This window comes from Carcharodon carcharias, chromosome 4 (genome assembly GCF_017639515.1).
Source record: "Carcharodon carcharias isolate sCarCar2 chromosome 4, sCarCar2.pri, whole genome shotgun sequence".
Lineage (NCBI taxonomy): Eukaryota > Metazoa > Chordata > Chondrichthyes > Lamniformes > Lamnidae > Carcharodon > Carcharodon carcharias.
This window is the reverse complement of record NC_054470.1, coordinates 153,171,132-153,197,166: the sequence shown is the minus strand read 5'-3', so window position 1 is coordinate 153,197,166 and position 26,035 is coordinate 153,171,132. Positions and strand designations below refer to the sequence as shown.

At 39.5% G+C, this 26,035-nt stretch overlaps 1 protein-coding gene across 5 annotated transcripts in view; it reads left to right on the top strand.

The window, feature by feature from the left end:
- The window catches only part of ccdc125 (coiled-coil domain containing 125), a 56,680-nt gene that overhangs the window by 15,841 nt on the left and 14,804 nt on the right, over window positions 1–26,035 (top strand). For all 5 annotated transcript variants that reach the window (XM_041187021.1, XM_041187023.1, XM_041187024.1 and 2 more), the window contains 7 exons: window positions 440–794; window positions 2,497–2,555; window positions 5,389–5,475; window positions 13,304–13,381; window positions 19,305–19,390; window positions 21,478–21,560; window positions 23,251–23,366. In XM_041187021.1, the coding sequence (XP_041042955.1) occupies window positions 488–794; window positions 2,497–2,555; window positions 5,389–5,475; window positions 13,304–13,381; window positions 19,305–19,390; window positions 21,478–21,560; window positions 23,251–23,366 (816 nt within the window). In that variant the 5' untranslated portion in view covers window positions 440–487. The remainder of the gene's footprint in view (window positions 1–439; window positions 795–2,496; window positions 2,556–5,388; window positions 5,476–13,303; window positions 13,382–19,304; window positions 19,391–21,477; window positions 21,561–23,250; window positions 23,367–26,035) is intronic.

The window sequence follows — 26,035 nt, the reverse complement described above, 5'->3', positions numbered from 1 at the left end:
GCACGTCTCCCCCTCTCCTTTCCTGATTTCCCTGAACACATTGTATCCAGGAATATTTAACACCCAATCCTGTCCTAGATATTATTAAGATGATTGTTCCTTGTGGGATAATGTACACTCTACAAAAAGTGAGTAAGAAAATGTTATTGATTGAGCTTGCTGGTTTGATACAAATGATAAAAATAAAGGAGATCTCTAAAATTAAATGGGTGTGAAAGAGCCGTAAATGGAATATCGAAAGCAGATGAAATCTTTCTTCACACTTGCATTTTTAAAAATTTCAATACTTGCAGTAACTGATATTGGAATATACTTCAGAAGATAAAACTGGTACTTTAGAGTTGATTTCTTTTGAAAGCAGATTGTTGGCTTAACAGAGCACCAAGTTAACTTGCAAATTGCTTTATTTTAAAATAAGTTTGTTTTCTCCATGTGCCAGTTTTGTTTCTGCACAAATAGTTGGGCAGCTAAACCTGTGCAGTTCCTAATGTCTGAAAGACACGGAACGCAGATGAAAGTGCAAGAGGATGATATGTCAAGCGGAGACTTGGGTGATGGCCTCTGCAGGAAACCTGGCGGAATTTATGAACAGAAACGAGGTTCAATTGCTGAGACCACAAGATCAAGACAAGGTTCAGATGCTGATGACTCTATTGCTAGTAGAAGTGCAAAAGAGGATGAAAAGAATGGGATTATGTTTTCTCATTGGACAAAATATGGCAACCTCTACAATTCATTCCATAAACGGACAACTTCTGATGGGACTGGTACTAGCAGGTGGTCGAACAGTAGTGGTAAACTTCATGTTTTTTTTAGTATTATGACTGCTTGCAATGTGTACAACTATGAAGATTAGGTTTAATAAGTTGTGAAACTTTAATGTCTGTATCAAAAGTTTTAAATATCTGTAATATATTTTAAATGAAAGCATAGAACTTTAGACATAGTGATCAAAATGTTTTTAAATTTCACTGATTCTTAGCTTGGTTGAAAAATCTGGCTAGGCAGTTATTTGTGCTCTTTAACTTAAATGCAATAGTTCGACATCCCGAACATTTTATAGGGTGACGTCACTTGTTCTAAAGTTTAGAGTAAAATTTAATGACATTGAGGGATGGGCCATTGGGTACAAAGGAGTGAAAAGCACATTTATGTACATGTGAACAGTTTAGGGATAATGATGGATAAACCCTTGAAGCAAAGCAATGCTTTCCTAAGGTAAGAAATGCAATTTGCATAAACAAAAAGACAGAATCCAAATCAGAGTTTGCCCTTTTTTTTAAAAGATTGCAAAGGAGATTGATGATTATCTAACTGAATTGTTCAATATAGCATTGGGTGAAAATTTAGGAGTAAGAAAGAAACTGAGCAGAACTTTTTCACCCAAAGAGCAATATTCGTAAGATAAGTTATCAAGGAACCCTACCGAAGCAGAAATTTTCAATGGGTTTGAGTGCCAATTGGGCTTGTGGCGAGCAATGGGATTGATGGATGGACGGCAAGAAGTTGGAGTAATTTCCTTTTTAAAAAAAAAGGACAGTACTCTTGGACCTAAAGACATTATTCCTAAACCAGCCCAACATGATTCTTCTTCATCTCACATACCCAGGATTTTCCTTAGTCAATTATTTCACAATTCTATTAAATGTTGGGTTTAAAACAAGCTCATTTAGTCTTCCCTTCTAGTACCTTGTTTTTACTTTGTATCCCCCTAGGGCTGAATTTTTCCCCCTTCGAGGGGGTTTGTGCGGGGGCAGGTGTGTGCCATTATTTTACCTGGGTGGGCCAATTAAAGCTGTGCATTCCCTTTGCAGGCGGGGGGGATTCCCTGAGTTGGGCCCTGCGCTCTTTCGCACAGAACTCTCCCTGAGGCACCTCTGTGAGGTGCCTCAGGGAGATTAATTTAAGTTCTGAAAAATTTAATAAAGGTTTAAAAAAAAAAATTTAAGGATATGTCCCCTCATGTGAAAGTGTCACATGAGCTGGGACATGTCCATTAATTTTTTCAAAAAATGTTATTTAATTAATGAACCCTTCATGAAACCTTATCCCACCCGCGGATGAGGTTTCATGAAAAATGCGAAGGCTTCAGGTTGGCTGGGCAGCATTCTTAACAGCTTTGATTACTTTGCTAATGGCCTTAATAACGAACTGCGAAAGACCAACCAAAACATTTAAAACTAACTCTTCCTTTTATTGATGGATTTGAAAAATAGCCTGACAAATAATAAAAGAATTAACAGCCTTGCATTTATATTGCACCTTTCACAGCCTGAGGAAGCCCAAACTGTTTTAATGTAGGAAATGCAGCAGCCAATTTGCACACATCTGGAAACAGAAATTAAAGAAATGACAAATCATCTGTTTTTAGACGTTGTTTAGGGATAAACATTGGCCAGGACAATATTGCTTATTGAGCTAAAGTTGAGTGCTTCTCTTTTGCTTTAAATAATGCAATGCGATGTATTAAGTTTCTGAAACAAATTGTCCCTGCAGGCTCACAAGTTGAAATGTCAAATGAAGAGCTGAAACTGAGGCTTCAGGACGTTGTGGAGGTAATTTATTTCCGTTGAGAATGTTTGTATTTTGAACAAATTAACTGTTTATTTTAAAACACTTCTGGGTTCTTCTAAGTAACAAGCTGTAAGCATGAAAGCAAACTCATAAAATGTAATGAAGATGAGCGACTGTAAGTGAAATTAATGCTTCCAAAAATTGGACATTTTGAACCAGTTTAAAAACTATTGTTTTTTTTACTCTATTCAAGTTTAATAAAATATAAAAACAAAGTGAGAAAAATCACCTGTGCGTACGAAGTGCTTGCTTAGAAGTTTCTTGTTCATGAAAATCTGATCTAAAATTATCTACATTGTAAAGATCCCCTGAGGTCAGATTATTTTTAATTAAACAGATAGTGATGTGAAGACGATCCTCCTCGATTTACCTCATACTGTTGTCATTTATTAGTTTAACACATGAGGAAACCATATTAATGCTTTATAATTGTCAAATATGAAAAAATACCAGTTTTTCCAGTGACATGTATCTTATGTTATGAACAGTTACATTGATTGGGGTCATTGCACAAAAGTAATGATTCTGTATTTCTCTGAAAGCATAAGTTCACATATACATCCCTTCATAATATAATGCATGTTCTATTGCGACGTGAATAGTGGTGCATAAAGCTTTCCTCAATGGCTATGGTGGAGGACAATTAAACAACTAACTGGAGGGGGCGGCTCTACAGATATCTCCATCCTCATTGATGGGGGAGCACATCAGTGCAAAAGACAAGGCTGAAACATTTGCAACAATCTTCAACCAGAAGTGCCAAGTCATTGATCCATCTCAACTTCTTCCTAAAATCCACAGCTTGATAGATGCCAATCTTCAGCCAATTTGATTCACTCCACCTGATGTCAAGAAATGGCTGAAGGCACTGGATACTGCAAAAGCTATGGGCATGATAACATTTTGGCAATAGTACTGAAGACTTCTGCTCCAGAACTAGCCATGCCCCTAGCCAAGCTGTTCCAGTACAGCTACAACACTGGCATCTACCTGGGAATGTGGAAAATTGCCCAGGTATGTCCTATCCACAAAAGGCAAGACAATTCTAACCCGGACAACTACCGCTCCATCATTATCCTCTCGATCGTCAGCAAAGTGATGGAAGGGGTCTTCGACAGTGCTATCAAGTGGCACTTAGTTAGCAATAATCTCTTCACTGATTCTTAGCTTGGGTTCTGCCAGCAGCAGCCAGCTCCTGACCTCTTTACAGTCTTAGTCCAAAAAATTGACAGAAGAGCTTAACTCAAGAGCTGAGGTGAGAGTAATTACCTTTGACATCAAGGCAGCATTTGGCCAAGCGTGGCATCAAGAAGCTCCAGCAAACTGAAGTGAACGGGAATAGGGGGAACTCTCCAGTGGTTGCAGTCATACCTAGCAAAAATGAAGATGGTTATGAATGTTGGAGGTCAGTCATCTCAGTCCCAGGTCTTCGCTACAGGAATTCCTCAGGGTAATGTCCTAGGCCCAACCATCTTCAGCTGCTTCATCAATGACCTTCCCTACATAAGGTCAGAAGTGGGGATGTTCGCTGATGGTTGTGCAGTGTTCAACACTACTTGTGACTCCTCAGATACTGAAGCATTATGTGCCCATATGCAGCAAGACCTGGATAACATCCATGTTTAGAGTTGCATTCATCCAGGCAAGTGGAGAGTATTCCATCATACTCCTCACTTGTGCCTGCAGTTAGTGGATAGGCTTTGTGAAGTGAGCGGGTGAGTTATTCTCTGCAGAATTCGCAGCCTCTTGTCCTGCTCTTATAGCCACAGTATTTATATTGCTGGTCTAGTTCAGTTTCTGGTCAATGGTGACCCCCCCAGGATGTTGATAGTGATTCAGTGATGTTAATGCCATTGAATGTCATGGGAAGATGACTGGATTCTCTTGTTGGAGATGATCATTGCCTGGCACTAGTGTAGCGCAAATGTTACTTGCCATTACTTCCACCTTTTCTTTCCCAAAATCCACTTCCCACTGCCACATGAATCTTTGGAAAGCAGAGAACGGATGTAAAAACGTTCCAATCTCTCAGCACCAGTTATGTTCCGTTGCATAAGTGGGGAGCAAGCACATTATACCGTGGGTGCCATTTGGCTACATTATTCACCTTTTTTCTGATATTTGAAAGCGATAACATAATAAATGTCTTATTCTCTGCACTACATGTAATCACACTCTTTGGGATACTTGATAATGTGATAAAAGTGAATGCAACTCCAACACTCAAGAAGCTTGACACCATCCAGGACAAAGCAGCCCACTTGATTGGCACCCCCAGCCACCACCTTCAATATCCACTTCCTCCACCACCGACACACAGTGGTAGCAGTGTGTACTTTCTACATGATGCACTGCAGTAACTCACCAAGCCTTCTTTGACAGCACCTTCACCACCTAGAATGACAAAAGTGCAGATGCATGGGAACACCACCACCTGGAAGTTCCCCTCTAAGCCTCACACCAACTTGACTTGAAAATATATCACCATTACTTCACTGTTGCTGGGTCAAAATCCTGGTACTCCCTCCCTAAAAGCATTGTGGGTGTACCTACACCACATGGACTGCAGTGGTTCAAGGAGGCAGCTCACCATCACCTTCTCAAGGGCAATTAGGGATGGGCAATAAAAATGCTGGCCTAGCCAATGGCTCTCATGTCCCATTAATGAATAAACAAAAACACACAGATTAATATGGATCATCCTAAAAAGAGTTAATGAAGCACCAGTCCAGTTTTTGATAAGTTGATTTCAAGTGCAACTTTATTCCAAGAACTGTAATTTTGTGATTAATTTGAGTTTCTTTTATTGTGCAGGAAGCAGAATTTCTACGATGTGAGCTTGAAGTAACGCAACAGCAACTTGAGGGGAAATATGAAGCATTAAAAATACTACAGAGCATGGTGAGTTCCATGCTAATGTTATTAATCTCAAAAACACTACTCAAATGTTTTTTTAAGGGCTTTCACTGACTAGTCAGACCTCATGCAGTGGAAGTGAAAACTTACCAAGACTGTATAGTCCACTTACACCTACAACTGATAGCTTGGCATTAGTGAAAATCCGACTTTCACTCAAGTGAATAGTTTGATTGCTAATTTTTGTTAGAAACCATTTTAAAGCATTTATGTGTTGCAGTAAGTTTATGATTCCTAGATTTATGATAGAAGAGAAAAAATTAAAGATTTCTATAATTTTTAAATTCTTTTGCAGGATGTGGGCATTGCTGGCTAAGCCAACATTTATTGCCCATCCCTAATTCCCTTTGAGATGGAAGCGGGGAGCTGCCGCTTTGAACCGCTACAGTCCATGTGGTGTAGGTACACTGACAGTACTGTTAGGGAGGGAGTTCCATTGAATAACTACTGTTTTGAAGCAGACTATTGAGGCTTCAACGGTGACTATCCTTAACTATCACTGACTGCATTGTACAGAAAGTTGGGAGCTCCTGACTATGTATCATATATTGAACAAGCACCAGTGAAGGAATGGCAATATATATCCAAGTTGGGATGGTGCATAAATTAGAAGGGAACTTGGGAGTGATGTTTCCTTGACATTCTTTGCACCCTTCCTTCTCAATGGCAGGAAAATGCGTGCTATTGAAGTAAGGTTGGTGGTGCATCCTGTAGACAGCACATACTGTGACCGTAGTGTTCGGGTTTTTAGGAAATTAATATTGAGTTTAAGGGCAACAGCAAAGCAAACTTCTCTGCATTGAAGCTTGTCGAGCTTCGGTGTTTTTTTAAAAAAATTCTTTCATGGGATGTGGGCGCCACTGGCTCGGCCAGCATTTTTATTGGCCATCTTTAATTGCCCTTGAAAAGGTGTTGGTGAGCCACCTTCTTGAACAGCTGCAGTCCATGTGGTGTAGGAACACCCAAAGAGCTGTTCGGGGCAGAAGATCCAGGATTGAGGCTGCACCCATCCAGGCACGAATATTAATCACACTCCTGATGAAAGCTGGCGGAGAGGCTTTGAGAAGTCAGGAACCAGCCCATTCATCACAGAGTACCTAGCTGCTTCTCTGCTCTTTAACAACATCGATATAGCTGCTCCAGTTGATATTTTTTTTGTCAGTGGCAACTCCAAGATATTTATGGGGAATCTGCGATGATGGTACCATTAAAATTCATTGAAAGGTGACTGGGATTCTCTTGTTCAGAACGGTCATTAACTTTGTGTGTCATGAATGGTGATATTTGCCAACCCAAGCTTGATGTATGCAGTTTCTGTATTGGTGAGCATGGGCTGTTTAATTATCAGAGAAATAGTAGTGGATGAATGTTTAGAAATTTCTAAACAATCATGAAATCACTTTTCACCTCTTTAAATTGATCCCATTGTCAAGTTCCTGAATTGAAATGCTCGGAAATACATTGCTATAAAGGTGAACCAGGCTAATATTTTTATTTTCTGCTTTGTGAAAGAATTATAGAGAGTTCTGTACTACTCCAGTGATACCCTGGCCGGGTTCCCATTTTTCATCCTCCATAAACTTAAACTCATCCAAACTCTGTAGATTGTGTCCTAACTAGCAGTACGTCCCATTCGCCCATCACTCCTGCACTGACTGATTTACATTAGCTCCTGGTCTGGCAACCCATTGATTCTAAACAACTTCTCTGTTTTCAAATCCTTTCATAGCTTTCTATCTCAGTAACTTCCTCCAAGGTCTCTGTGCACCTCCAATTCTGGCATTTTATGCATCTGTGATTTTAACTGCTCCACTGTTGACAGCCATGCCTTGAACTGTCTGAGCCCAAATTCCAACTCTAAACCTTTGCACCTATGTGTCTGTCCCTCCTCCTTAATATCTACTTCTTTGACCATGTTTTGTCAGCTATCCTGATATCTCCTTTTGTGGCCCAGTGTCATATTTTACTTGCTAACACTCTTTTGAATCGCCCTTTGTTTTACAATGTTGAAGGTGCTATATACAGGCAAACTGTTGCACTCATTTTCTATTTAAGTACTGTAATGATGATAAATACCCTAACAGTATTTTAGTGTGCAGTCTAAGATGTTAGCAAAATTTGAATAAACATGAGCTATACCCTTATTGAGAATTTAAATAACTGTATAGCTTCCCTATGCCCTGTAGAATTAAGCTTCCTGTGCTACTGAGTTATGCAGACAGAGGCCCCAGGTTTAATCTAGGCTGTACTGAGCAAGTTCCTCCCACTTGGAGCAACTTTAGGGTGCTGCAATGAACCTATGTGCTGTTAAGAAAAGGGAGAAAAATTAGCGATCTGGTAACCCCGATTTGTATTGTGATCGTGTAATGGGAATACCAGAGGATTCAGCTATGATGAACATAGAAAATAGGAGCAGGAGTAGGTCATTCCCCCTTCGAGCCTGCTGCGCCATTCAATATGATCATGGCTGATTGTCTAACTCAAAGCCATACCCTCACTCTCTACCCATACCCCTTGACACGCTTAGAGTCTAGAAATCTATCTATTTCCTTAAATATATTCAGTGACTTGGCCTCCACAGCATTCTGTGGTTGAGAATTCCACAGGCTTACCACCCTCTGAGTGAAGAAGTTTCTCCTCATCTCAGTCGTAAACGGTCTATCCCGTATCCTGAGACTGTGACCCCTTGTTCTAGGCCCCCCCAGCCAGAGGACATATCATCCCTGCATCCAGTCTGTCTAGCCCTGTCAGAATCTTAACTCTGGTGAATGCTGCCTAGTCAGCCCAATCTCTCCTCAGACGACAATCCTGCCATCCTAGGAATCAGTCTGGTGAACCTTTGCTGCACTCCCTCTATGGCAAATATATCCTTTCTTAGGTAAAGAGACCAAAACTACATACACTACTCTGGGTGTGATCTCACCAAGGCCCTGTCAAGCTGCTGTAAGACATCCTTGCTCCTGTACTCAAGTCTTCTCACAATGGAGGCCAACGTGCCATTTGCCTTCTAAACTGCTTACTGCACCTGCATGCGTGCTTTCAGTGATTGGTGTACAAGGACACCCAAGTCCCTTTGTACATCAACATTTACCAATCCATCACCATTTACATAATACTCTGCTATTCTGTTTTTCTTACCAACTTTACACATATCCACATTATACTGCATCTGCCATGTATTTGCCCACTCACTCAACCTGTCTAAATTTACCTTGAAGCCTCTTCATGCTCTCCTCATCACCCACATCCCCACCTAGTTTCGTGTTGTCAGCAAACTTGGAAATATTACATTTGGTTCCCTCATCCGAAGTATTGATGTATGTTGTGAATAGTTGGGGCCCAATCACTAATCCCTACGGTACCTTACCAGTCACCACCTGCCACTCTGAAAAAGACCCATTTATTCCTACTCTGTTTCCTGTCTGCTTACCAATTCTCAATCAATGCCAATATATTACCTCTAATTCCATGTGCTTTAATTTTACACATTAACCTCTTATGTGGGATTTTATCAAAAGCTTTCTGAAAATCCAAATACACCGCATCCACAGATTTTCCCTTATCAATTCTGCTAGTTACGTCCTCAAAAAGCTCCAGAAGGTTCGTCAAACATGATTTCCCTTTCATAAATCCATGTTGACTTTGTCTAATCCCGTTGATGTTTTCTAAGTGCCCTGTTATCATATCCTTTATAATAGACTGCAGCATTTCCTTGCTACTGATTTTAGGCTAACCTGCCTGTAATTCCCTGTTTTCTCCTCCCTCCTTTTTAAAATAATGATACTTTTCACTTTCCAATCTGCCAAGACTGTTCCAGAATCTACAGAATTTTGGAAGATGACAACCAACGCATCCATTATTTCCATGGCCACCTCCTTTAGTACCCTGGGATGTAGATTATTAGGCCCTGGGGATTTATCAGCTTTCAGTCCCATTAATTTCTCTAGCACTATTGTTTTAGTAATACTAATTTCCTTCAATTCCTCCTCCTTACTAGACCCTTTGTTCCATAGTATTTCTGGGAAGTTATTTGTGTCTTCCTCCTACTTGCAACTTTATGTGACTCTTCTTTGGATCTAATTCTGTCCTTTATTTCTTTTGTTAGCCATGGTTGGGCTGCTTTTCCTGATGTATTGTTGTGCCAGAAAGGAATGTATAGCTGTTGCAATGCATACATTCGTTCCTTAAATATTAGTCATTGCCTACGCACCATTATGCCTTTTAATGAACTTCCCCAATCTTTCTTGGCTAACTCTGTAAAGGATCCTGCACAACAAGATTATTAATTAATTTACCCTTTCTTACTGCATAATGCCAAATCTAGGATAGTTGACTGTTCCTTAGTTCCTCAACATAGTGGTCTAAAAAACCATCTTGTACACACTCCAGGAGTTCATCCGTCGCAATGTTATTGCTAATTTGGTTTGCCCAGTCTAATATGTAGATTAAAGTCATCCATGATTACTGTAGCACCATCTCAAATTTCCTGTTTAATGCCGTTCCCTATCTTACCACGACTGTTTGGAAGCCGATAGACAACTCCCACTAATGTTTTCCATCCCTTGTTGCGTTTTAGCTCCACCCAGACTGATTCTACATCTAAATTTTCTGAGCCAATATCCTCTCTTACTATACTTCTATCTGTTCCCCTTACAATAGAATCCCCTATCACTATTTCTTTCCCACTCTTTTTTTTTTTCTCCAACTATCCCCCACCCATGCAGCTGAGCCACTAATTTCATCCTCAGCTAACAATGTCACATCTCCTCTTTTTCCTTTTTGCCTGTCCTTCCAAAATATTGAGTACCTTTGGATATTCAGTTTCCAGCCCTGGTCACCCTGCAGCCATATCTCCGTAATTGCAATCATATCATATACCCATTTACATCTATTTGTGCTGTTAATTCGTCTACCTGATTGTGAATACTTCGTGTATTCAGTTGCACTGCCTTTACACTTGTCTTTTTAACATTTTTACACATCTTTTCTTGTACTATGGCCCTATTTGCTGCTAGTCCTTGTTTTCCCTGTCTTCCATTTTTGCTTTTTACTTTTCTGCCTTTCATTCCTATCTTTGCTTCCCTCTCTTGTGTCTCCCCACTCAGGTTCCCACCCCTCTGCCACTCTAGTTTAAACCTTCCCCCACAGAACTAGCGAATACCCCTGTGATATTGGTCCTGGTCCTGCTGGGGTGCAACCTGTCCAGCTTGTACAGGTCCCATCTTCCCCAGAATTAGTCCCAATGTCTCAGGAATCTAAATCTCTCCCTCCTACACCATCTCTCCAGCCATGCATACATCTGGTCTATTCTCCTATTCTTGATCTTGCTAGGACGTGGCACTGGAAGTAATGCTGAGATTACGACCTTTGAGGTCCTGCTTTTTATTTTATTTTCTAGCTCCCTATGTTCTGCTTTCAGGACCTCATCCCTCTTTTTACCTATGTTGCTTGTACTGATATGGACCACGATCACCGTCCCCCTTCAGAATGTCCTGCAGCCACTCGGTGACGTCCTTGACCCTGGCAACAGGAAGACAACATACCATGCTCATGTCACGTCTGCACGCGCAGAAACTTCTATCTGTTCCCCTTACAATAGAATCCCCTATCACTATTTCTTTCCCAATCTTTTTTTTCTCCAACTACCCCCCACCCATGCAGCTGAGCCACTCATGGTGCCATGGACTTGGCTCTTGTTGCATTCCCCCAAGAAGCCATCTCTCCCAGCAGTATCCAAAAGGGAAAATCTGTTAGACAGGGAGATGGACCCAGGGGCTCCTGCTCTACCTACCTAATGCTTTTAGTCTATCTGACGGCCAGCCATTCCCTTTCAGCATGTGCACTCTTTACCTGCAGTGTGACCATTTCATTATACTTGCTATCTATGAAGCTCTCATCCTTGCAGATGCTCCACAGTGACTCCAGTTACAGCTCTAGCTCCAAGATGCGGATATCGAGTAACTGCAGCTGGAGGCACTTCCTGTACATGTGGTAGCACTGGTCACTGGAAGTGTCTCTGATTTCCCACACTGCGCAGGAGGAGTATTCCATGTGGCAGAGCTGTGCTGCCATGACTTGCCCTCACTGTCTTTACTTTCTCTTCCTCTAGTTTAGAGAATGTTAAGGATAGTACAAATACTCACCAGGTCCTGTTTACCGAGGCAGCCGCTCTTCTTTCTGAGGAAAGGTAGAAAATTAAATGATCACCTCTTTCCCTCTTCAGCAACTGTCCTCGCTTGCCGAACCCCAACTTAAGCACTCTAGTGCAGCCCAAAGCAGCATTGTAGACGACCTGCTCTTAGGCTCTCTGAATCTTGTTTCTGAAAACCTGTTTAAGTCAGTTATCTAATTAACTAGCTGCAGCTACAAGCAGAGCCTATATAATCCCTGTTTTAAAGCTGGATTAAAACTCACCTTCTCCCAACCCAAAGAGCAACTTCTAGTTCATTGCTAAATTAAAGAAAGACTAGATTTTTAAATAGAAATTAACCCTAAAATTAACCCTTTCAAGTCCCTCACTCATCAAACTCCAACATCAGCGCCCCAGTACAGGCCAAGCAGCAATTGATTAGCATTGTGACACAGTAAGATCACATTTGAAAAATGGTCCCTAGTATATTCACAAATGAAGCATATTTCTTTTTAAAAAATTGTTACACTGTTCATAGGGATTAAACAACGAAGTTGTGGGTCTACATTATATGTCAGATATGCCTAGAACACTATAAACCCTGGATTTAGCTAGCTTAGCTGTTATAGTTTGGGCTCTCCTAACTACTTGACAACAATTTCTTTAACCAGGTCTGTTCTCTTGCGAACTGAAATCACCTGCATCCTTGGCCATTTTGCTTTAGTGTAGCCCAGGTCTAACATTTTACCCTTGTTGTAAATTTCATGCAGGATGCCAGCCATGTTTTCTTTTCCCCTCAAATGGCTGACAATGTTATACTGCTACATCAGGGGTTAATGAATAAATGAGCTACAGACTTTTTCTTTGGAAAAAACTGAAAGGAAGTGATGGCTATGATGCAGAAAGGTAACCTTAAAGAGGCAGTGAAAAATGCAGTAAAACAATAAAAGGATGTGAAAATACTGGAGCAAGTAATTTAAAATGCAAGGGAAAATGCCCATAATAGTCATGTGCCTGGACAAATGATCTGGAGACGATTTCAAATTCCACCAGCAGCTGGGGAATTTAAATTCAGATAATTTAATAAACATGTAATTAAAAGCTAATGTCAGCAATAGTGACCATGGATTGTTATAAAAATTCATCTGGTTCACTACTCTTGTTTAGGGAAGGCAATCTGCTATTGTTACCTGGACTGGTTTATATGTGATTCCAGATCCACAGCCAACATGGCTGAGCCTTAACTGCTCACTAAAGTGGCATAGCAAGCCACTATTACAAAAAGTGGCTTGTTACTTCATTAAGGGCAATTAAGGATGAGCAACAAATGCTGGCCTTGCCAGTGTTGCCCACATGCTGAAAATGGTTAAAAAAAACAATTGAGGTTTTTGCCCTTGTGACAAAGAGCATCTGCATTGGCTGTACTGAAACCAAAGGAAATTTCATCATAACGTGCAAGAGCCACAGCTGGCTGATGCTGTTTTATGAGTGAAACAAACTGCTTAAAACCATATCAACGTAAAGGGACAACATTTCTTTTGCCTATACTGTAATAGTATTTTAGGTTTTCTACTGTTCATTGGCAGCTTTTTTCAAAGTGCTTTTCTTTTTCTAAATGTAGAAAGTAATGGTGCACTGTATATGTTCTAATGTACTTACAACTTACCACTCTATATTTACCAGGCTGTGCTTGATAAAGCCACTACACATACAAAGACGTTACTTCAAAAAACAGGAGAACGAAATAAGATTTTAGAGAAGGTAACCACATGTAGATAAGTGCAAATATTTATTATTTTCCAATTCCTCTTCATTATTGTAGAATAATGTCAAAACATTTTCATTTCAATGTAAACAACAATCTTTCTTTGGTCCAACCAAGTACTAAACATAAATCATTTTAGTTTAGAAAAACTTTGATAAATTATATTATAAACAAAATCTATCGAGAAATTCTACTTTTTTTTTTCAAATGCATCAAGGCTGTTACTATTCTTTTGGAAATTGTAATTTTTTTTATATTAACAAGTGTGTACATAACACTGTATGTGTTTCTCTTCTAATGAATCTGTCTTGGTATGGTCTACCTTTTACGATAATGTTTACATTGGTAACTAATGACCATCAGGATGGACCAAATACCAACTCTAAACTGTGTTTCAGTTCCATTTGTATTTTGTTTTATTGGACGACTGTTCAGAGTCTTTTCTTTCCCCTTTTCTCAAGTGAATAGCTAAGGGCATTTTTTTGTTGTGGTTTGATGTCTGGGAGAGCATCATCAAACTGACCTTGGTATGTTATCTTTGTACATTTGAAATCTGCCTTTGTGCTCTTTTGTAAAAGGAAAGTCAAAGAAGGAGAGGGCCAATTAGTTACCAAAAAGTAGATCGTCTTGTGGAGACAATGGGCAATGTTGAGGTACTAAATGCGTATGTTGCATTTGTCTTTACAAAAGAAGAGGATGCTCCCAATGTCACAGTAAAGAACAAGGTATTAGAGAAATTGGATCGAAATCAAGTAAAGCAAACGTACCAAAAAATATTGGTAGTGCTTGAGTAGACCAGTTACCCAGTCCACACTGGATGCAATCTAGTTTGCTAAGGGAATTAAGGGTGCAAATTGTCATAACCTTCCAATCCTCCTTGAATATGGAAGTGGTGCTAGAAGACTGACAGCTTATCATTTTTAACACCCCTGTTTAAAAAAAGGGAATGGATAAACCCGGCAACTGTAGGATAGTCAGCCTAACCTCAGTGATGTGCAAACATTTAGAGACAATAATTCAAGACACAATTAATTGGCATTTTATAAAATGAATTAGTAAATGGAAGTCAGCACAGAGATTTATTAAAAGGCAAATTTTGGTTGACTCATTTAATTGAGTTCCTTGATTTAATGGAGTGGGTTGATGAGGATAGTGTAGTTGATGTGCATATGGATTTTAAAAAGGCATTTAATGAAGTACCACATGCTAGCCAAATTAAAACCCTTGGGATCAAAGTCTGCGTGGATACAAAATTGGCTAAGGGACAATAAGTGTAGAGTAATATTTAATGGTTGTTTCTTGGACTGGAAGGAAGTGTTTCGTGGTGCCCCGCAATGGTCGTTACGAGTATCACTGCTCTTTATAATATGCTTGAATTGGACTTTGTTTAACAGGATGCAATTGTAAAGTTAACAGATGACACAAACTTCAGAAATGCTATGAACAGTGAGGAGGATAGAAACAGATTTCAGGAAGACATAAGAACAAAAAAGGTTGGAGAAATTCAGCAGGTCAGGCTGCATCTGTGGAACTAAACAGAGTTAACATTTCAGGTTGATGATCTTTCATCAGAACTGAAGAAAGATGAAAGGCAGTGGTGGGGACGGGGGTTGGGGTGCTGGCCAGGCGGAGATTAAATAACAAAAGATTTTATGATGCAACAGTCAGAGATACAGTTAGTCTCCAAATGAAATGCTTTTATATAAAAAAAAACAACTGTATGGAACATGGAGGTATAAAGAAGAAACAAAATGAAGGCCGACCCAGCAAAATAAAAATAAGAAAAAAAAATTTAAACAGAAGGCAGTGATAGAAGTATGAAAGGTGAGCTGGCTGAGGTAAGTTGGGAAGTTATTTGATTGTGAATAAACATTTAAATAAGTAATTTTTAATTTATAAAAAAAAATACATTCCCTTAAGGAATTAAAAACTTCACTGTAAAAGTAGTACAGCCATGGCTAACTGGAGAAGTTAAGGATAGTGTTAGATTAAAGAAAGTTTACAATGTGGCATACCATGAAAGCAGATCTCTTGGCAGGAGTGGCCACAAGCAGCAGCACTTGCCAAAAAAGAACAGTAAGCCTGAGGATTGCATAGGTTCTAAAAACCAGCAAATTGATGGAGGGAAAAAATAGAATGAGAGTAAACAAGCAAGGAATATAAAATCAGATTGTAAGAATGTTAACAAGCATGTAAAAATGAAGAGATTAATGAAAATAAATGTGGATCCCTCAGAGGGAGAGACCAGTGAGATTTTAAGAGGGAATAATGAAATGGCAGCAATGTTAAACAATTACTTTGTGTTTGCTTTCATGGTAAAGAACACCATGAACCTACGGGAAATTGTGGGAAACCGAGGGTTTAGTGAGTGAGAAAGAACTAATATTCGTATAGAAAAGGTAATGGTGAAATTGAAAGTAAAAGCTGACAAATCCCCTAGACTTAATGTACAACACCCTAGGGTTTTAAAAGACTTGGCTGCAGAGATAGTGGATGCCTTAGTTTTACCCTTTCAGATTTCCATAAATTCTAGAACAGTCCCTGTGGATTAGAAAGGTAGTAAATGTCACCCTGTTGTTCCAGCAAAGAGGGAGCGAGAAAACAGGAGACCATCAGCCAATGAGCCCTCACATCAGAAGTAGGGAAAATGTTGGAATGTATTATTAAGAAAATGGTAACAGTGCACTTAGAAAATCATTATGATTAGGCAGAGTCAACCTGGCTTTGAGAGAGAAATCATGTTTAGTAAATCTTAGCGATTTTTTGAGGGTGTAACAAGTATGATAGGTAAGAAAGACCAGTGAATGTCGTATTTTCAGAAGGCATTCAATCAGGTTATTACTCAAGATTAGGACTCATGGGGTAAGGGTAATATATTGCATAGATTGAGGATTGGTTAATGATTAGAAAATAAAGAGTAGAAATAAACAGGTCATTTTTGGGTTGGCAGGTTGTAACTAGTGGAGTGCTGCAAGGATCAGTGTCTGGGCCTTAGCTATTTACATTCTCTATCAATTACTTTGATGAGAGGACCTTGTGTAATATATAAATTTTTGTTCCTGAAACAAAAAGTAAGCTGCAAAGAGGCTGCAGAGGGATTAAGACCATTTAGTTGGCTGCGTAAGAAGGTGGCAGATAATTTAGGCAAGTGTAAAATTATCCACTTTGGTAGGAAAATTGGAAAAGCAGAATGTCTTTTTTAAGTGAGACACTAGTAAATGTTAGTGTTCAGAGGGATTTGGGGGCTCTTGTACATGAATCACAACATTAACATGCAGGTACAGCGAGCAATTTGGAAGGCAAATGGCACTTTAGCCTCAATTGCAAGGGGATTTGAGTATAAGAGATGGGATGTCTTGCTGCAGAAAGATAGGGCTTTAATGAGACCACATCTGGAGTACTTTGAAGGTAGTTAAGAGTGAACCACATTGCTGTGGGTCTGGAGTCACATGTAAGCTATACCAACTAAGAACGGCAGATTTTCATTCCTGAAGCAACCAGATGGGTTTTTACAACAATCAGTGGTGATTTCATGGTCAATTCAGTGTTGCTGAGACTAGTTTTTAATTTATTGATTGAATTTTACCAGCTGCTGTGGTAAGAGGGGAAATTGAGTAGATCAAGTCTGTGTTCCCTAGAGTTCAGAAGAATGAGGAGTGATCTCGTTGAAATGTATAAGTTGGCATTAGTTTCTCTGTGTGAGGTTGTGTTTGGGGGGAGTTTTGATTAAATTGCAGACAGCTAGTCTGGAGCTTTTGAGTTATCAAAAGAGGAAGCTAGGTTTGAAATGCTAAATACATAAACACGGTTGAAGTTTAAGGGTGTGGAGAACATTTGCATTTTTAGATCAACCAGAGTAGTTTGAATTTCAAAGAGTTGATGGGATGTCACACCTAGCGGTAAGAAGTTAAGCCAAACGGTGTGTTTATTTTTCCCCAAAGATTACTGATAAGATGAGTACTACGGAAGATTTATATTATGGAAAAAGTAATTGAAAAGATATGTTGGAACGATGGAATTTACATTAAAAATAAACATGTATAAAGCAGATGAGGTTGTGTGTATGGAGGAAAGCATTCTGAGATCTAACACAAGTGTGAAAAGCCTCTATTGCCTGTGCATTAGGCCGTTGTCTATAGGAACCGGAGCTAAGAAAGCTCGCTGTGAATATCACTGTACAGGGTATTGTGTGCTTTGCCTGGGTCTGTTGAAATTTATCTTGTTTTATTGTTGCCTTAACGGAGGTGTAACTGGGTGCTAGATTAATTAGGGGATTTAGGAGTTATTTTAGTAGTAATTTGTAGACCTATGTATGTGCTTAAAATATTTTCCTCTATTAATAAATGTTTAATTTAGTTTTGTAAAAAAAACCTGTAAGACTCTGTGGTCTTATTGCTAATGAATTCAAGGCATGAGTCTTGAAATAAAAATACAAATTACAAAACAGTTGTGGCAGCTGTTTCAAGTTTCCCTCTAGGATTTGAGCAGCTCAGCATTTACCATCCACTGTGCCATAACAATTATCTTTGGATAAAGGATCTGAGGACTTAGATGAGGAGAAATTTTTTTTGCAGCATTTTGAATCTTTGGAATTATCTACCGCAGAGAGCTGTAGATGCTCAAACGTTGAGTATTTAATGCTTGCGACCGATAAGATTTTTAGGCACTAAAGAAATCAAGGAAGAGGGTGGGAATGAAGAGTTCAGCCCTGATTTTAGATTGGTAGAACAGGCATGAGGGGTTGTATGGCATGCTCCTGCTGCTATTTTATGCGTCATGTTGTTAATATGTGCAATGAGCAAGGAAGTTATGCTAAACCTCTGCTAAAATACTTGTTAGACTCCTGCTAGAGCATTTTGACCATGATGGGCATAATACCTCAGGAAGGACGTTAAGCCTTAAGGGAGGGTGCAGAGGAGATTTATTAAAATAGTACTGGGGGTAAAGTCTTTACGTGGAAAAGCCAGAGTAAGGGGGTTTTCTTCCTCAGAGCAGAGAAATGCAAGGGGAGATTTGATAGGGGTGTTCAAAATCATGAGTGGTTTTGATAGAGTATGTAAATATGGGGAAGCTGTGTAAGTGTGCAGATGTTGTTTCTAGTGGAAAAGGGGTTGGTAGCCAGAGGAAATAGATTTAAGGTGATTTGCAGAAGAACTAGAGGCGGCTTGAGGAAAATAGTTTTATACGAAAGTTGTTATCTAGAATGCATTGCATGAAGGGGTGTTGGAAACAGATTCAATGGTAAATTCAAAAGGGGATTAAATAAATTCTTGAAGGGGAAAGATTTGCAGGGCTATGGGAAAGAGTAGGGGGATGGGATTAAATGTTAGATCTTTCAAAGAACTGGCAAAGGCTTGGTGGCTGAATGGCTGCTTTCTGTACCGTATCATTCTATGATTCTGCAGGCCAATCAAATCCATGATTAGGTAATCTCTAAAGTAAATCAAAGGCTCATGAAAAATGAGTCTCCACTGTTAGAAGAACAAAATAGATGTTAATAATTTATAATGTCAGGTACAGTTTAAATTATTGAATTTTGAAACCCATGTATCAGGAGTCAATTATATAATAGTATTATAAAATGCCTAAAGTAGATTCACTCTGTGGATTGACACCAGCCCTACAAATCAAAGTTTCAATTTCTTAAACAAAGATAGCTGATCTTAGCCAGAAGTTTTCACTGTCCTTTGGCTGTGAAATCTACGTTTATTTTTATTCTCCTAATCTTTCTCCAATGTCTATCTATGCTTGTGTGCCTCTAATTATTAAGTAAGATAGTAAGGGTCACCAACTTGTCCATAACTGCTGGCTCAGGATTATTGAAAGAAGATGCAAAAGTTTTAGAAAGCCTTGTACAATGTACTTCTAGATGGCACTGGAAAATAAATGTGTAATGATGGTTTGTTGCCCTTTTTACAGGAAGTAAATTTATTACAGTGGGAAAACGACTTGAAACAGGATAAATTTAAGAATTTGGAACAGTTCTGGATTGGAAGATATGATCGGTTAGTAGGTTTGTTATGAATGCAACAAATTTATAATGATAATTCATTGTTTTGTGCTACATTGATATGATAAAACCTCCCTTTGAGGAACACAATAAAGATTTTTTAATAAAGCCAGCTGGTTTTAGTTTCCCATAATGAATGCTAATAACGCTTAATTAATTGTGTATCCTGACTCTGCAGTATATATGGGAGGAATATATCGCCACATCAGGTGGGAGGGATATATCATCACATCAGGTTGCTTTCACTGGGAGCAGTGAGAATATGTGGGGGTCGGGGGCAGGTGGTGAGGGTGGCGGGGGCAGGGTGGGGACACAAGTTCAAGGCAACTTGTTTGACCCCAAGTTTTTGACTGCTATTTCCTCAATTCCTTGGGCATTCATTCCTCTTGATTTCTGTTTTGTTTCTTCCCCTGTATCTTCCCCCATTTGATTTATTATTCCTTTGGAGGCTCTTGTTGGTGCCTGTAGAGTGAATTTCATATTGGGTGCAGGATGATGAGGAAATCACTCAAGTCCTTTGCTTGAATTTACTCTGTCAGCTGGATGAAGATTGCATAAGTTCTAATTCATTAGTGCATCCGCTGGGGTTAGAAAACGCCTGTTGCAAATTTCACTTGTCTTCTAGTATTTGACAGCCTTGCATATTTTTTTTTACATTACATCGTCTTTTGCATGCATGTTTGTTTGTGATGTCAAATCAAACATATACTGTGTTGATATGTCAAGTTTGTAATGATCATAGTGATCAAGATGATGGGTAGTTTATATGTTGAGTTTGCATGTTCATGGGAGATGGGCTGTTCCTTGGGCAAATAGACCTTTCTTTGTTGCATGTTAATTGCTAATTAGTTGTTTTTGGCCTTCCCCATCCCAATCACGTGACCTGTAGCTGTCTTTGAACCCTTCCAATTTGAATTTTTTGAGTCCTCTTTTCCACTTCATTACTCAGCATCCTCTTCCCCTCCTCAATCTCTTGGTATCTAGTGTCATTCTGCTCAGTTTGGTCTTGATCACTTGTTTCAGCTGTGGTAAGGGGAGAACCTTTGGGTTGCCCACTCTTTTCCTCCATTGTGACAGTCTGTTGTGAGCCTTCCTAGCACTTGAGCTTCTTGGAGCTTTTGAGATTGGGTTATTTGTGGGTCTCTGCAGGTGTCCTATTTGTTTTTCCTTTACCTTTAGCTTGGTGTTGCATGTGGATAATGGATGGGTTTTGTTTGATTTATGGTGTGTGTGTGTGTTTCTACGTATGCTTTTTCAATTTAGGAAGGAGGTTAGGTGCTATCTGCTAGAATTTTCAGTCCAGGATTCTATACTGAACACACTAATTTTGTAGGGACAGTTTGATGTTGTCAAAGGCCTTGCATTTCCAGTGGAATTTGGGAGAAAATAGAGAAATAATGTCACTGGAGGTATAGGTCTCTTTTGACCTTTGCTTAGGACATTCTCAGCCTTTGTCTGGAAGTGTGTATACAACATAAAAGCTATTAATGTTACAAGAATGCAGGCATGGGGGCTAGTGTTGAATGGGTCTTGTCAATTCCAGGATTTTTTTTTGTCCAAGACAAAGAAAGATCTGAGGATGCTCCAGATAAAGGACATAAGCTGTTTCCTTCCCAGATCTTCAGGAATGCCAAAGGTGTGTATTTTTGTGGACTTTACTAGGTCTTTAGTAGGTGAGTTATTTGAGCTTACCGACTTGTCTCTGCTTTTCTGAATTTCAGAATTCTTATTCTGGATGATAACCAGGAAACTTTTGAGTTTTCTACCTGCTGCTTTTAATTTCTTATGATAAGGTTTAATCTTGTGCTTTGAGAATACCCAAATGAATTGCAGTTGTCTCCCCTAGTTCTGTACACCCTTTGTTCCAATACTGCTTGATGATCAATCAACACTTAATTGGCCGGGGGTCATATTTGTGGATACTGTGGTATAATGTCACTAGTTCAATTTTTAGTTGGACTAATTTTTTGATTTCGGTGTCAAATAATTATTCAAGTTTGTTGAAGCTCTTTGTTTTAAATTCTATTTCCTTAAGTTTTTACATATGAGCAATGCAGTCTTCAGTTTTCATTTTCTTCACAGGATGTGTATTGAAAATGCTGAACTTGCAAAAACTTTGGAAGCAAGAGATGTTGAGATTCGGGATCTCAAATCAGAAAATGCTGGTAAGGCTTGTGCATTATTGTAGTGTGACAAGATAAAGGAGCTTTCCATCCCGTCAGTCTGGGATAGATTCAGATGCAAATCCCAGAGACGAAAGGAATGTTAAAAATTTGATTGAGTAACTAACCTGGAGTAGTATCTTGATCATTATTCATGTGAAAGTCTTGACATTGAATGTTTGCAGACAATTTGACTGAAGCTGGTTCCTGTTCCCACCAATGTTCAAATTAATAGACTTGCAGCAAGGGTTGCAAATTATCTATTTAGCACTGAGGCCAAATGTAGTGACCCTACCGCCATTCAGTTGAGGTCAATAACAAGTGATTAACCCCTGAACCTTGTGGTTTGGATGGTCTAGCTACTAACTTGCAGATCCTATGGTGAATCACCTAGGAACATTTTTGGACCCACTGTATTTTTCTCTCTTACTCAAATGATCATTATTCATTTTTGATCCTTGATGATGAGTCTTGGCAGACCGTTCAATAACACGTTACAACTAGATTCCTGCTTGCGTTCTCACCAGCTACCCACAGATGCACTTCCCGGAGGGTACACTGGAAAGTGATTTGGAGTGAGTTCCTTGCTAGCTTTTCCCACACTAAATCAGACCTTGAGTTCAACTGAAGCATGTTTCTCAGGTGGATTGACTCACCTAGCAGACGAAGGATCAGATTTGCCACCTTCTGTGATGTGTAGTGTTGATATTTCACCAATTTCCTATTCCCATCTATATGTTCCTACACGCTCTATCTTTCAAGGTGGTGACTGCTTTATAGATCATGACCTCTGGTCTAAATGATGATTATTCATGTACCAACATTGGTGAATTTTGGCAGGCTCTTTAATTACATGGGCATCATAACCAAATCCATTTACCACCTCTCCTGTTTCTAGCCCAGGGTACTCAGTGCCACTTTTTATGAAGACTGTTAGGAGCAGGAGTAGGTCATTCGACCCCTCGAGCCTGCTCCACCGTTCAATAAGATCACGGTTGACCTGATTTGTGGCCTCAACTGTACCTAGCTGACTTTTTTTTGTTAATTGAATTTAAATTCCACCAGCTGTCTCCCCTCTCCCTAAAGAGCTACTATGTAACTGACTGAAAATCTTGCAATAGCAGCTTGAGGTCACTCACTGTCCAATTTTCAATCCTTCACTGAGAGCCTTTCGGCCTTTGGTGCTCTCGTGATCTCACAAAGCATTCTTGCACCAACAGATACTAAATTAATTCAGTAACATGCAGTGTCCCTAATCTCCTTGTGTGCCTTTAAGATTTGGAATACCAATTGAATTTTGACAGAAAAATATCCCGATGCAATTTTACCTTCCACACTTAACGAATGGCATTTTATCCCAATCAGCTTTGGCAATTAGAATAGCAACTTACTACTTTCACTGAAAGAAATCAGATGACAGCAGCTTTATAATTAAAAGTCAGCTTTCTGGTCAGTCAGTCCATTGGGGCAACTTCTTGCAAAAACAGAAAACAATACCTGTGCTTGCATTAAAATTTTTGGTTTACAATCTAAATGTTTTATAAGTTATTGAATCTTGTTTTAAAGACTATAAAAGTGGCCAGATTTTGAAACATTGAAAGTTGATTTGTGGCATCATTTTGGTGTTTAAAATGTTTACTGTGATCCTTTAACTGTATTTGTTTGATATGGCCCATTATATTTGTTACCTTAGTTTTGAACCAACAATGTTCAGAGCTACTTGCAATGCTGGATGCAAAGGATCAGCACACTTTCCAAAGAACATTGCCGGTAAACAAGAAAGAATTCACTGAGGTTACAACGTTGGAGGTAAAAGTCCTGGTGAACTCCTTTACTAACTATTTACGATCTCTGTTTTCATTCTACATTTACTTTATAAAATGATCTGGGTTGATTAGTACATTGTTTAATATCAAATTGAACAAGTACAGATTTATTATCTTGATAATGCTCTAGTTGGTTGTATGTTGAGCCTTTGATTTTCCCTGCTGGGTGCATTCACAATTTTGCGTATGCTATTTAGAAATAGAGTCAAGGCAAAATTGTTCACTTGAAACAGTGATCAGAGGTAGTGTCAAGTACAGCATTGGCAGAGATTTGGGACTTCATTGTGTTAGGATCACAACCAATGTTATTCACTGAGCAAGCCAAATCCCAAAGGGATTTTTCCTTAGTTCTGTTGAAGAGTCATATGGACTTGGAACGTTAACTGTATTCCTCTCCGCAGATGCTGTCAGACCTGCTGAGTTTTTCCAGGTATTTTTGTTTTTGTTTTGGATTTCCAGCATCTGCAGTTTTTTGCTTTTATCCTAGAGGGAAACTTGTTTTACTGATAACTTTTTTTTTTGTATTTTGAAAACGAGGGGCAAACTAATGATCCGAGAAGCATAGAATTCCACTAACATTTTCAGGTTTTTAAAATTGTAAGATTATATTAACAAGAAGAAAAAAAAATCACACAAGATTAAAGTACACAGTTCAACAGTCATGCTAAACATTCCCCCAAAAAACCTACTTGGTCAAATCACAGAAGTAAACTACTTGGCAACAGCTCCCTTATAGATTTTTAACCATAAAAATCCAGTAATATTACCCAAGGCAAAAACGCTATTCTAATAACGTATGCCACACTACTTCGTACTTTCCTCCACTCTGCTTTTGAACCGAAGGAAGTTCAGAAAAAGACTGCTTTCTGAAAGCAAAGACTTTTCTGGCTTGAAATTGGATGGCTGCTTCAAAATTCACAACTTTTCTCAGCATGGAGCTGGTCTCAGAACATCTCTCCCACACAGCCGACACAATTGAACCAAACATCTTTCCTTAAATATTCTTTTTCCCCTTAATCTTAGATTCCATTGTTCTAAGCACCTTTTTGAATTCGACTTTTCCAAAATATAAAAACCTGTCATTTCTTCCTATTGCCTCCCTTTCAGGTAAAATAAAATTTAACAACCTTCCCTTGTTTACTTCTGAAACCTTTGTAAGTTGTAAAAGTCCCTTGTCACTTTGAAACCAAACAGCTGAAATTCCTACTTCTAAAGCAAATTTCAAACCCAACCTATTTACTTGTACCTTCAACTTCACTATAGCCTCTCATTACAAAAGCATGCATTTAATACTGTTGCCTTCCATCTCTCTGCTCCCATAGACAGGCTTCCCCAAGTTTAATTACACAAACGCATGCACACGTGCACAGCCTTCTTTACAGAATTCTACCATTTTCTCAAAAATATTAATAACAAATAGATTCCATTTTTTTTATTCATTCACGGGACGTGGGCTTCGCTGACTGGGCCAGCATTTATTGCCCATCTCTAGTTGCCCTTGAGAAGGTGGTGGTGAGCTGCGTTCTTGAACTGCTTAGGTCCGTGTGGTGTAGGTACTCCCACAGTGCTGTTAGGAAGGGAGTTCCAGGATTTTGACCCAGTGATAATGAAGGAATGGTGATATATTTCCAAGTCAGGATGGTAAGTGACTTGGAGGAAAACTTCCAGGTAGGGGTGTTCCCATTTATCTGCTGCCCTTGTCATTCTAGGTTGTAGTGGTCGTGGGTTTGGAAGGTGCTGTCTAAGGAGCCTTGGAGAATCCCTGCAGTGCATCTGGTAGATGGTATACACTGCTGCTACTGTATGTCGGTGGTGGAGAAGGGAGTGAATGTTTGTGGATGTGGTGCCAATCAAGTGGACTGCTTTGTCCAGCTTCTTTAGTGTTGTAGGAGCTGCACTTACCCAGGCAAGTGGGGAGTATTCCATCACGTTCCTGACTTGTTCCTTGTAGATGGTGGACAAGCTTTGAGGAGTCAGGAGGTGAATTACTTGTTGCACGATTCCTAGCCTCTGACCTGCTCTTGTAGCCTCAGTATTTATATGGCTAGTCCAGTTCAGTTTCTGGTCAATGGTAACCCCCAGGATGCTGATAGTGGAGGTTTCAGTGATGGTAATGCCATTGAACATCAAGAGGCGATGGTTGGATTCTCTCTTGTTGGAGATGGTCATTGCCTGACACTTGTGTGGCATGAATGTTACTTGCCACTTGTCAGCCAAGCCTGGATATTGTCCAGGTCTTGCTGTATTTGGACATGGACTGCTTCAGTATCTGAGGAGTCGCGAATGGTGCTGAACATTGTGCAATCATCAGCGAATATCCCACTTCTGACCTTATGATGGAAGGAAGGTCATTGATGAAGCAGCTGAAGATGGTTGGGCCTAGGACACTACCCTCACGAACTCCTGCAGTGATGTCCTGGAGCTGTGATGATGACCTCCAACAACCACAACCATCTTCCTTTGTGCTAGGTATGACTCCAACCAGCGGAGAGTTTTCCTCCTGATTCCCATTGACTCCAGTTTTGCTGGGGCTCCTTGATGCATACACTTTCAAATGCTGCCTTGATGTCAAGGGCAGTCACTCTCACCTCACCTTGGGAGTTCAGCTCTTTTGTCCATGTTTGAACCAAGGCTGAAATGAGGTCAGGAGCT